The 13,941-nt window shown below is 41.8% G+C and overlaps 1 protein-coding gene across 1 annotated transcript; it reads left to right on the top strand.

Annotated features, from left to right (window-relative positions):
* The first annotated feature begins 2,275 nt into the window (after nucleotides 1-2,275).
* LOC118827280 (odorant receptor 131-2-like) lies at nucleotides 2,276-3,106 on the top strand. The gene has a single exon (XM_036598575.1). It carries the CDS (start codon nucleotides 2,276-2,278, stop codon nucleotides 3,104-3,106), a length of 831 nt encoding a protein of 276 aa, XP_036454468.1.
* Nucleotides 3,107-13,941: the final 10,835 nt, after the last annotated feature.

A 13,941-nucleotide genomic window follows, 5' to 3' on the forward strand; every position in this document is an offset into this window, starting at 1 on the left:
GATCCACACCCATGCTTAACAGTTGGTAAGGTGTTATTTTGTTAAAATACTTATCCTTTTCTACCAAACATACCTTGTAGTGGTTGCATACGGAGTTTTTTTTCTCATCAGTTCACAGCCCTTTTTTTTAAAATGCCTCAGGTCTCTAGGTGTTGTTCTGCAACATCTCCAACGATCTTTCTGATGAATTTTCCATGTAGGTGATGTTTGTGCTGTAACTCAGTGCAGTACTATTCGTGTGCCACCTAAATGTTCATATAGCTCTTTGGCAGTAATGTGGGGCTTTTGCTTTTCGCCTTGTTTCGTCCTCAACACTTTTTTAATTCCATTTCTTAATAACATTTCAGACAGTAAAAATTGTAAGCAGGAAGTCAGATATCTTTTAGTCTTCTCTTTAGATATCTTTTCATAGTCTCTCCCCTTTGGCCTTCCTTGAAAATAATAAGGCTACCAGTTTATAATTCTTTTCAACCTTCTGCAAGATATGGTTGCACACAAATAATTTGTGCATGTATACACGTGCATTCCCTAAGTACATAGTAACTGCTGTTATAGTCCTGTTTAGTCCCATGATCTTTGGGCCCTCAGGCGGCACTGCATTAAAAACAGACATGATTCTGTAGTGGAAATCACTGCAAGGGCTCAGGAACACTTCTGAAAACCACTGTCTGTGAAAACAGTTTGTCACTGTATCCACAAATGCAAGTTAAGACTCAAAAACACAAAGAAGAAACCATATATAAACAGGACCCAGAAATGCTGCCACCCTCTCTGGGCCCGAGCTCATTTAAAATGGACTGAGGTGAAGTGGAAAAGTATCCTGTGGTCCAACGAATCAACATTTGAAATTCTTTTTGGAAATCATGGACACTGTGTCCACTGGGCTGTGCACAGTTCAAAATTCATGGGGGGCATTAGTGCACATGGCATGGATGACGTGCAAATCTGTGAAGGCACCATTAAAGCTGAATGATATATACATGTTTTGGCAACATATGCTGCCATCCAGACAACGTCTTTTTCAGGGAAGGCCTTGATTATTTCAGCAAGACAATGTCAAACCACATTCTGCATGTTTTTGCAACAGCATTGCTCTGTATTTAGAGTCTGAGTGCTAAACTGACCTGCCTGCAGTCCAAACCTGTCACCTACTGATAACATTTGGTGCATTATAAAATCCAAAATACGACAAAGGAGACCCTGAACTGATGAGCAGATGAAATCCTATATCAAGCAGGAATGGAAAAACATTTCCCTTTTTTTGGAACATGTTGGCATCAAATTCAAAATGGGCATATATTTTTCAAAAAACAACAGAATTTCTCACTTTCAACATTTGATACGTTGTCTCTGTTGTATTTTCCTTTAAAATATGGTTCACATGATTTGCATATTATTGCATTCTATTTCTATGTACATTCTGCACAGCGTTCCAACTTTTGGAAATGGGATTGTACTTTAGATTGACGCAGTTGATTATTTTTGTTTAGCCATTTAAACATGGATAATTTTTTTATTCCTTTCAAAAGACAACATAAAAGTTTAGAACTAACCAGTGAAGCTAAGGAGAGTGATACAAATTGCTGCCACTTCACGTCAGTTCATCAGTTACAGTACTGGTTGATATAAAGATCTGTAAATTACATTTTAAAACAGTGATCTGCCAATCACTGTATGATTAGTGTTCCTTTGTTCATGAGTTCTGATTAACAGGACATAAACTTGCAACTGAAATGTGAGCATTTACTAGCTTTTACTATCATGTTTGGTCAGTATAAATATTCATTCCAAAACATTTCTAAGCTTGCTCACAAATGATATGTTTCTGTTTACAGGTCATTATTAAAAGTTTGCTGATGCTTTAGTAATCGTTAAGAAGCAAACCTTTAAAAAGTGTGGCCAGAAAATAAAAGTAAGAGAACATAATTTAAATATGAATCAAAACTTAATTAGTTATCAAAATTGTTGCAGTGCTGTTGTTTAAGCAACATGTCCCACAGGCTCCTCCTCTCTATCTCGGATTTGCTAGTTTTGCCAAAGACTATAAATGCATGAGAAATGTTACAATGAGCATATTTCTTTGTGCTCCCTGCGCTTGTTGTGTGTTGTTGCTTCAAACAGATTTTATTCTACAGTTGTCGACTTGTAAGGTGTGTATTTTTAAAATCACCTGTACTTTTTAAAAGTTTTTATTCCAAACATGCAGAACTTAGTAATTAACAGAAACTTAAGTTTGAATGTCCTAACAGAACTGTCAAGATCTTTATTCTTGAAAATGACGTTGGTGCAGGTTCTGGTGGGGATTTTTCTGTATGTTAACTGTCTGACGATATTTACCTTTCAGAACAAGGCAGTGTTCAGGGACGACACTCGCTACATTTTGTTTGCACACATCCTATTTGTTGATTCTGCTCTCATGGTTTTAACTGATATGCTGATGATTGTGAATTTATACCAGTACCGTATACACATGATTCCTTGCATAATTTTGTGTACAATTGCATCTATTTTCACCATTTGTACTCCACTGACTCTTGTAGCAATGTGTCTGGAGCGCTATGTTGCTATATGCATGCCTTTAAGACATGCTGACATCTCTACCAGCAGAAATAGGTGTTTTGGATTTCTGTTCATATGGGGCATCAGCTCCATAGCTCCACTGTTCACATTGGTAGCGTATCTATTTGTAGTTCCTCCTGGGGCTCTGTTCTCCTATGCTTTGTGTAGTGCGGAGTTAATGATGGGGGAAGAGTGGCAGGCACAAAAACGTGCGATAATTTTGCAGATCCTTTTCCTATTTATGATCATTATCATTGTCTTTACTTACATCAAGATAATGATTGCAGCCAGAGCTGCCTCCTCTGAGAATAAGAAATCAACCAACAAGAGTCTCAGAACTGTGATCCTTCATGCCTTTCAGCTGTTTCTGTGTATAGTTAAGTTTTTAACCCCATACATTGAAATGCCTTTTTGGAAGGTAGATTTCTTGGTTTTTCATAATGTAAGATTTTCTAATTTTATTGTTTTTATTATTGCACCACGTTGTCTTAGTCCATTGATTTATGGTCTCAGGGATGAAAAGTTTTTCCTTTTTTTTAAAACATAATGCCATGTGTGGTTTGGCTGCCTTTTGTCAACTTTACTCAATGAATGGAAAATAAGACTTAGCACCCCAAAATGTGATATATATATTTTTTGATCATTTTTGAACAGCATAGTATCACAGTTCATTCACTGCTTTCTCATCCATTTATGAGAACTATTGAATCAGTATAGTCATGAAAATGCTGAAATAGTGGTGAGCAATATAGCAACAATATGTAAATATTTAAAGATATTTTCGCTATACATGTGTATCTTGATATTATGACACACAGACATAATGCACTTGTAGTTACACATTTTAAAATTGCCATAAAAGTCTGTATGCTGAATGCTCACTTATCTCAAACATTAATAAGTATCTTGTATTTCTTTGATAATTCATGCTGCCGTGTAAAACTTTACAAGGTTTGTTACAAGGTTTGTACGTTCCCAAGCTACAATCAAATTGTTTTCTGATCTTCCATAGAGGAGTTGGAGTAGAAATTAAATTATTAGACTATAAGTCCATTTCATTCATTTTTCTTTCACAGAATTATGTTTTTATTTCCACAATATTACAGTGCTATCCATTGACATTGATGCTACTTCACTTTACTAGTGATCAGTAATGGTATGCAGCTTTTGTTTCCACAGTATATAGCTCATATTTTGAGATGTGAATATGTGCATCATTCATGTTGAGTGAATTATAGAGAAATAATTAGATTATCCAGTTTATTAAATATCGGTAGGTATCAAAAATACTTTCCGCACATTGTCCAGAATAGAAATTTAACTAAGGTTTAACAAAAAATTCCAAATGTATCATGTACTGAAGCATTGTACTAATATAATTTACTGAAAGTTTAAAAAAAAAATTTAATACTGCATTTTGGGTTTTTTTTTATGTTTTTCTGAACAAAAAATCCATGTAGGCAAATATTGTTCTCTTTTGGATCACATATTACCTTTTTTGTTTACCAGGTGTATCTGTAATACACTTTAGGAAAGAATTCTGTCTAAAAATGGACTAATGTTTAATGATTTGAAAAGAGTACAAGATACATAATTTAAATCCTTTTCTGTCTTAAATACATTAGGAAACATCACACAAAACTTTAAATGAGAAACTATATTTGGATTACACTACAAACACTCTATTTCTCTGTTAAATAATGTTCAGTATTTTACAAAAGTATACCCAATACATTCTATACTTTGTTTAAATTCTGAGTTTTTAAATACATTTGGCATAGATCATTATTAAATATTAGTCCTAGTATTCATATCATTATATGTTGCTGTGTTATTTTGGTAAGAAAACAAAATACTTGAGACTTCACCTGTACCATTTTTACCTTGTTTCCAAGATTCCTTAGGAACATAAACAACACGGACTTATAAATTGTGTATGATAAATAATCATGACAGCTGCCAGTCTTGATGAAATTTATGCCATTTCCTAACTTACAGCTGCAGAGCACAAAAGATCCACACCAATGCATAATAGTTAGTAAGGTGTTATTTTGCTAAAATGCTAATCATTTTCTAACAAGCATAACTTGTAGTTGTTATATACAGTTCTTTTGTTTGTTTGTTTCATCAGTTCACAGCCCTTTTTTCTAAAATGCCTCTGGTGTCTAGGTGTTGTTCTGCAACATCTTCAATGATCTTTCTGATGACTTTTCCATGTAGATGATGTTTGTGCTATAACTTGGTGCAGTACTATTCAATGCCACACAAATCTTCATATAGCTCTTTGGCAGTAATGAGGGAGTTTTGCTTGTTTCGTCTTCAACACTTTTTAAATTCCATTTCCTAATGACATTTCACCTAAAACACTCGTCAGATCGTCAGTCAGTCACCAAGAAAATAATAACTTTAGATTGACGCTGTTGATTATTTTGGTTTAGCCATTTAATTATGGATCATTTTTTTGTTCTTCCAAAAGACAACATAAAAATTGAGACCTAATCAGTGAAGTTTGCTGTTTTCTTCACGAGGTGGAACAAAAGTCAGGCGGTTTTGAGGTTGTTTTAAAATTGACATGACATACGTAATTTCGCTCCACTGTGTACTTGTACATAGATGGAATGACAATAAAAATAAAAAAAAAGCCTCTTGACTTGACAAAGTGACACTGTAAGTCAGGGTAAGGGCAGCAGATGCTTCGGTATGAGTCACTGCAGGTGCTTGGGCTTTGGGGACCGGCAGAGCAAACAGCAGGAGAAACATGAAAATCCAGGGCAGCAGGAATAGGAACTGCATCTGTGTCCTTAATGACAGTGTCCAGCCCAGAGTTCTTTTAAAAAATTTTGTTTGCAGAAAAAAGTGGCAATTCTTCAGTAAATCAGAATCAAGCTTTATTGGACAGGTATGTTTATACATACAAGGAATTTGGTTTTGGTTACAGGAGCACACAGTGCACAGTATCAGACAAACATTTACATGTAGTAAATAAAATAAAATGAAATAAAATAAAACATGCATTTCTACCATCACTCACTCATACAAACACACACACAGACATACACACAGTCACACCTGTAAACCTTACAATGTGCAAAGTATGTGTCTTAAGTTAAAGTGCTGAGCACAGCAGAAATTAAAGAGTGTATGCAAAGAAAGGGATAAGTGAGGTAACAGTCAGATAAGTGGGGCAATAAGGCAAGTAACTGAGGTGCTAGAAGAAGCGCTGGTCTGAGACGGTAGTGTCAGAGGATGGAATGTTGAGTGTGATAAAATATACCAGTATATTTAGAAGTGCAGTTTAGAAGCTGGAATATTTTTATGTTTAATATTTTAACTGTTCGAGAGCGTAATGACGTTTGGGAAGAAGCTCCTCTGTAGCCTGGATGTCCTGATCCTCATCTGGCTGAAGCGCCGGCCTGAGGGAAGAAGCCGGAACAGGTGGTGGCCGGGGTGTGACGAGTCAGCGGAGATCTTCTCTGCACACTTCCTGGTTCTGGAGGCATGCAGTTCCAGCAATGTGGGCAACTTAACCGCAATTGTCCTCTCTGCAGACCTGATGATGCGCTGCAGTCTGTGGAGGTCATGCTTGGTGGCTGAGCTACCCCACGCTGTGATGGACGTGGTGATGACGGACTCTGTGATGGCTGTGTAGAACCGCACCATCAGCTCCTGGAGCAGGTTGAACTTCCTCAGCTGACGCAGGAAGTACATTCTCTGCTAGGCTCTCTTGATGATAGAGCTGATGTTGCTGACCCACTTCAGGTCCCTGGTGATTGTTGTGCCCAGGAACTTGCAGGACTCCACTGCCATCACAGTTCTGTCCAGAACGGAGAGTGCTGGCAGGGTTGGAGGACTCCTCCTGAAGGGTGGCTGCTCCAAAGGACCACCTGATCAACCACCTGTCTGTAAGCAGACTTGACACTGTCTCGGATGAGACCAATGACCGTAGTGTCATCTGCATTCTTCAAGATTTTGGCTGAGGGGTCTGTGGAGGTACAGTGAGAAGAGCAATGGTGAGAGTACACAACCCTGTGGAGCACCTGTACTGATGATCTGGGTGTTTGAGGTGAACTTTCCCAACCTCACCTGCTGCTCTCTGCCAGTGAGGAAGTTGGTGATCCACTGGCAGGTGGGGGTTGGCACAATGAGTTGGAGCAGTTTGTTGTGTAGCTGTCCTCATTATCGTATTAAAGACTGAGCTGAAGTCCAAGAACAGAATTCTTGCATAAGTTCCTGGGTGTTCAAGCTGTTGGAGAATAAGATGGAGTCCCATGTTCACTGCGTCGTCCACTGACCTGTTTGCCTGGTATGCAAACTGCATGGGATCTAGCAGAGGATCTGTGATGTTCTTCAAATGGGTGAGCACCAGTCTCTCAAAGGATTTCATCACTACAACAATGGGTCTGTAGTTGTTGAATCCTGTGATGGTTGTGTAACGAACACTGGCTGAAACTTTACCCCTAGGTTAGTGTTTCTAACGTATCAACAACCCAAAGTCAAGGGCCTTTTGGCTCCAGCAAGTCTGGAGTTGAGGTGTAAATCTGTTAGCTTAACACCCCCCAACCCCAGACTCAGTCAGATTTACAGCTGAATCAAGAACCAGCACCCCTCTCCCTTGACCTAGAGGGCAACAGGACAACGCCTCCCTGGAATATTGGCCACATGGCCCTCCAAAGTACTGTGGACAACTTTATCTTAAGTAACAGAAAGTACATTTCTAAGGTATATGTCCACTCCAAACTGCAACCATTCATTAGAACTCTTTTTAACTAAACTAGACATACCAAAAACTGAACTCATACGACTTTGGGTGGCAAAATTCCAACTTTCTGAATTCCCTAGGGATCTCAAGCATGGACCCACAGCACCCCCAAGGGGTGAAACCGCAAATTACCACATCACCACCGTAAGGTGCTTATAAGGAACACTAGAAACTTCTTGCTTTGTCTGCTTATCAACATTTATATAATCTGTAAGCAATACTACTTGTTGTATTAATCTTGTTGTTGGGTAGTACCTAAATATTACCTGTATCTTTTTCTACTATTAAGCGCTAGAAATACGTAGAGCATAACTTTGATAACAGTCAGACCCAACCATTTAATTGCTATGAGTTTAGACCATTGACCAAGATGTATCCTGAATGTGGTTTTCTTTTCTTTTCTTCGTTTGTTCCTTTCCTTTTATTGTCGTCATTTTTCATGCATTGGGTCATGTTCAGATATGATAGGCAAATAGTACCTGGGTTCTTTGACATGTGTTGTGTATCAGGTAACAAGGGTTAAACTCTCTCTTAGAAACATGCCTGAATATCCTAATTGTTCATTCCTTGATTTTGAAAGTTAAACCAATTTGATGATATAGAAATGTTTCTTTTTCTTTTGTTTAAACTAGCTGAAACAAAGGAGGCAGTGATTCTGGGGAAGGCATTCCTAAATTATGCACAACCAATCAGAGTTGGAAACCATGAGTAGCTAGTAACCTTAGGTGAGGAGAACCTATCAGCACTCTGGCTCCACCTCCAAAGGGTAGGGCCTCCAGCCAAGCAAAACCAGAGTGCACCACAAATTTGAGTGCTGATTCCTGCGTTCGGAACAAAGAATAGCTAAGTTTCTAAGTTTGTGCCGGCCTTGGTCAGAAAGACAGGTCAGAAGTATTAGAACGCCAAATTTTCAGATCTGAAACCTTTGTTTGTTTTGTAACTTGCCTGTTTATCTACACACCTTAAGTTTAAACCACCCTCAGAGAAGAAAGGTGGATATTTCTTGTCTGGCCAGGGAGAATATATCCATAACTTTCGAGTCTGCTAAAGAGAGGTAGTTAGTTAAATTAGTAACACCAGCCTCAGAACCGTGATTGCAACCTGAACCTCGCCAGCGGAGTGGGAGCGGTTCTGACGCCACGGAGACCCAGCATCACACCCAGAGCCACGCACTGATCTGTGAACAGATCGACCATCGAAAGGCTGCCCAAGCTCCACCATCAGACGGCCACGAGACGCCTCCGCCCAATCACTGACGGAAAGGCGCGTGCCCGCATGGAGATGCAGCATCCACGGCCAGCGAGGAGAGGAACCACCGCGTGAGCTCCAGCCTTCGGTCGAGTCTGTCCTGAGACGACCCCACCTAAAGTCAGCCCCCGACTCCAACGTAAGCTGGTTCCATCAATTTGCAGTCAGGGCCCTGACGCCAATTTATTTAATAAGAGAACTTTTATAGGTACATCCAGCCATATAGTTATTCCCGTCCATGCTTAGGTTAATTCTCTAGGGGCTCTCCTAAGCGACTTTCCAAACCACACTGCCTCATACCATTTAGCCGCGAATCACTCTAACTTACTCGAGCTATTTTGTCTTTCATTACTATCACTTTGTTTTGTTTCGTTTTCTGGTTTTATTTTCTATTGTTTATCATTGAATGTAGTCCAAAAGTAGTTTGATATTTAGCCAATAAATTCCCTTTTCTGAAGCATCCTTGGTGCAAGCGTTTTTCTCTCTTGCCCTGGTCTGTAGACTTCAAATAAATCCGGGTTATCCCACACCCTCACATAAGGTTCTAGCAATAATAATATTAAAAATTGCAAAACCCGTTACAGTTGCTTTCTTGGGAACTGGTATCATGGTGGAGCATTTGAAGTAGGAAGGTATGACACACAGCTCCAGTAATTTTTTGTAGATCGTTGTGAAAACAGGTGCGAGCTGCTTGGCGCAGGCCCTCAGACAGGAGGGTGATCCACGATCTGGTCCTGGTGCTTTCCTCACTTTTTGTTTCCTGAAGAGTCAATGCACGTCCTTCTCGCAGATCTTCAGGCCAGGCTGAATAGGTGGCTGAATGACAGGAGGGAGGTGCCAACGATCTTCTCAGCTGCTCTCACGATGCGCTGGAGTGTCTTGCGGCAAGACACGGTGCAGGCGCCATACCACATGGTGATGCAGCTGGTCAGGATGCTCTCAATGGTACCTCTGTAGAAAGTGCATATGATGGGGGCTGGGGCTCTGGCTCTTCTCAGTTTGCAGAGGAAGTAGAGGCGCTGATGAGCCCTTCTGGCCAGTGATACTGTGTTGTTGGCCCAGGAGAGGTCCTCTGTGACGCGTGCCCACCCAGGAACTCTCCACAGCAGCACCGTTGATGGTCAGAGGAGAAGCCTGGGTGCACATTCTCCACATAGTCCACAATGATCTCCTTCATATTCTCAATGTTTAGATGGAGATTGTTGTGTCTACAAGGCCAGACAGCTCAACTTGCTCCTGTAGTTTGTCTCATCATTGTTGCTGATGAGAACCACCACAGTCGTGTCATCCGCGAACTTGATGAAGAGGTTGGAGCTGTGCGACAGTGTGCAGTCGCGGGACATCAGAGTGAATAGGAGGGGGCTCAGTACACATCCTTGGGGGGTTGCCGTGTTCAGTGTGATGGTGCGGGATGTGTTGTTGCCGGCCCATACTGCCTGTGGTCACCCAGTCAGGAAGTATAACAGCCAGTTCCGCAGTGAAGTGTTCAGCCCCAGCCTGTCCAGTTTGAGAATGAGCTGCTGGGGGATGATGGTGTTAAATGCAGAGCTGAAATCTATGAATAGCATTCTGACAAAGAGTCTTTTTTGTCCAGATGTATGAGGGCTCAGTGGAGGGCAGTGGAGATGGCATCATCAACCAAGCGATTAGGCGATATGCAAACTGGAAGGGGTCCAGGGAGGGGGGAAGGACAGACTTGATGTGTTGCATGACCAGCCGTTTGAAGCACTTCATGAGTATGGGAGTGAGTGCAACCGGATGGTAGTCATTGAAACAGGAGGATGACGCTTTCTTCGGGACAGGGATGATGGTGGTGGCTTTCAGGCATGTGGGGACAACAGCCTGACTCAGCGAGATGTTAAAGATATCTGTAAAGACATCTGTGAGCTCCCCAGCACAGTCCCTCAGCACATGACCGGGTTTGTTGTCAGGACCAGGAGCTTTCCGAGCGTTGATCCTGCTGAATGATCACTGAGTGGGCACACCATCAGCCCCTGGTCTCCAGGAGGGGGTGGGATCTTCTGTGCAGGCATGTTGTTTTCTACCTCAAACTGGGCAAAGAAGTTGTTAAGCTCATTCAGCAGAGAGGTGGAGCTGTCACAGGTCTGTGTTGGGGGCTTGTGATGGTCTGTATCCCCCGCCACAGGCTCCGTGTATCTCTGCTGTCGCTGAAGCGATGGGTTATCCTCCTGGAGTAATGCCTCTTTGCCTTTCTGATGCCATGGGACAGGTTGGTCCTAGCTGCCCTCAGGCCCACCTTGTCTCTTGCTGAGAAGGCAACATTCCTAGCCTTCAGTAGTCTGTAGACCTCCCCTGTCAGACATGGCTTCTGATTGGCCTGAACCGTGATGGTTTTGAGAACAGTTACATCCTCAATACACTTGGAGATGTAACCAGTGACTGTGTCCGCATACTCCTGGAGATCTGTGGTGTTGTTGTAGGTTGCCGCTTGTTTAAACACATTCCAGTCTGTGGTGTTAAAACAGTCTTGAAGTGTCTCTGAAGACCCTTCCAGCCACACTCGTACCTGCTTCCAAACTGGTTTGGTGACTTTAACCAGTGGTCTGTATGCTGGCATTAGCATAACAGTGATGTGGTCAGAGGCACCAAGGTGGAGGAGGGGAATGGCCTTGTAAGCTTCTCTCTGGGTGGTGTAAACATGGTCTAGTGTGTTTTTTCCCCGTGTTGGAAAGTCTATGTGTTGATATATTTTTTGGAAACACACTCTTTGGGTCTGCATGATTGAAATCTCCAGCCAAGATGAGAAAAGCATAAGGGTGGGCTGTCTGCTGCTCACTGATGTGTCGATACAGCTCATTCAGTGCCTCACTCCTATTGTTGTTATTGGAGCTCAGAGGGATACAAACAGCAATGATTATAATGGCAGTAAATTCCCTCGGGATGTAGAATGGTCTGCACTTAATAGCCATAAACTCCACTAACGGCAGACCACAGCAGCGTCGCAACACCAGGCATCATTGATGTAAACACAAAGCTCCCCGCCACGGGTCTTACCTCCTTCAACGAAAGCTCTGTCCACTCGATAGCATGCTAGCCACTCGAGCTGAATAGTGTGGTCCGGGACGTTGTTACTGAGCCATGTTTCCGTAAACACAAACTCACAGACTTCTGGGTTGTGTGTAGCAGACGTATGTAGTCTAGTTTGTTCAGTGAGCGTACGTTGGCCGGTACCATGGTGGGGATGGCCGGCTTGTGTGGGCTAGCCGTTAGCCAAGCTCAGATACCTCCGCGTTTACCCCTCTTCTGCCTCCTCTCATGCCGCTTGTGGTGCCTCCACTCTGGGCGAGATACAGGAGTTGGGGGCGGTGTTGGTGCTGGACTCCGCAGACTCGTAGCTCTTCTTTGTGCCGCGAGTTTAACTCTAAAAATGAGGTTCTGCCAACGTTGAGCAGGAACTCACAGCTGTATGTGCGCTTCAAGACAGGTAAACGTGATGAAGATGCACAAAAACCCTGTGACTCGCAGGACAAAAAACACAAAAACACCATTTCATCAGAAAAGAGAGAAGCCGCAGCGTGTGCACATGCCGCCATCTTGAAGTAACATGCTGTCTGTATTTAGGCAGTTTGCTGGTGAGTTGCACTCTGTTGAAGTCCCCTAAAATAATAAAAACAGAGTGTGTGTGTTTGAGCTCTGTGCTGGTGATCTGATCTGTGAGAGCACGCAGCCCCTTGTGCACGCAAGCCTGGGGTGGAATGTAGACTCCTGCAAGAACAACGGACGAAAACTTCGTTCGGACTGTAAAATAGTTCACAGTTTATAAAAAGTGATTCCAGGTTAGGACTGCATGTTTTCGTTAATACTGTGACATATGTACACCAGCTTTGGTTGATAAAAAAAGCAGATTCCTCCGCCTTTCTTCTTGCCAGAGAGCACCGTGGAGCAGTCCGCTCTGTAGAGGTTAAAGCTGTGGAGCTGGAGCGCGCTGTCTGTGGTGGACTCAGTGAGCCAAGACTCAGTGAAGCACAGCACAGCAGAGAGAGAAAAGTCCTTGTTAGTCCTTTTTAGAAGGGAAACTTAACCAATTTATTCCCAATTTATTCCCTAAGGAACGAAGATTTGCCATGTGAATGCTGGGGAGTAGTGTCCACGCTATCTGAGTTTAACCAGCACTCCAGCGTGCTTCCCGCATCTGTGTGTCCACCTGTGTCTGCGCCTGCTGTAGAGAGCAGCCACTCTGCTCACTGAAATGTCCAAAAAACAGTCTGAAAATGAAAAGTCAGGAGCAATGCCTTGTGGCATGGACTGCCTGTTGTTCAGCAGATCTTCTGCGCTGTATGTGAGAGAGACTGTTTCACATGTAACAGTACAAACAAAAACAAAACAAAAATCAGTGAATAAATAAATGGTTTGATAAATGGAAGAATTGCTTTAATTACAGGTGTGTCCCATGTTATTAACCATTGTCTAAACAGCAACAGCCCACTTTGAAAAAAGTATTAGGCTAGGAAAGAAAGCATACTTGACTGTACTGAATGGAAAGACTATAGTGTGGTAACTGGCCAGAATGAGGCAGTAATAACAATAGCTTTGTTTATAGATAATGTTTCATACCAGTGGCAGCTCAAAGTGCTTTACAGACAGATGATAAAGCTTAACAGTAATAAAAGATATAAGTATTAAATTAAAATATAAAGCAATGACAGATCCAATTACAGAGACAATAAAAAGAGATGTAGAATTGTAATTAAATGCTAATTTAAGGAGATACATTTTCAAATGTTTCTTAAAAGTGTCTTCCGAGCTTGACTGCCTAATAAAATGTGCAATTGAGTTCCACAGTTTAGAAACATAGGGAGAGGCCTTTCCACATTTTGTGTTTTACACAAGGTATTTGTTGAGAGCCAGAATCTGCAGATCAAAGATCATGTTTCAGAACATAAACAGACAGACATTCTGTGATGTAAGCAGGTCCTAGGTCATTTAGAGTCTTAAACTAAAAACTAGTAATAGAACTTTAAAATCTATTCTAAAGGTACATGTAGCAATTAGTTCTTTTAATACAGTGGTGACATGACCTTTCCCTTTGTTTTTTGTTGGGATCCAGTTTGCAGTATTTTGTAAGAGTGGGAGCGATTGCTCATTCCCTAAAGGCCTCTATCTCCAGCCTGATGGCCCCCTTCATGTCTTGAGACATTCTCCTGGAGGTGGGAGTTAAAATTATTCTGAGCAGGGGCCTGTGCCAATCGTTCCCAGTGTACCCTCACTATCTGCTTGGGTCTACAAGGTCTGACCACCAGTCTTCCTTGCAATCTGATACACCTCACTACCAAATAGTGATTGGTTGACAGCTTAGCGCCTCTCTTCACCCAGGTGTCTAGAACATATGATCCGAAGTCAAACGACCCAGGGAG

This window comes from Colossoma macropomum, unplaced genomic scaffold, assembly GCF_904425465.1.
Source record: "Colossoma macropomum unplaced genomic scaffold, Colossoma_macropomum, whole genome shotgun sequence".
In the NCBI taxonomy this organism is placed as follows: Eukaryota; Metazoa; Chordata; class Actinopteri; order Characiformes; family Serrasalmidae; genus Colossoma; species Colossoma macropomum.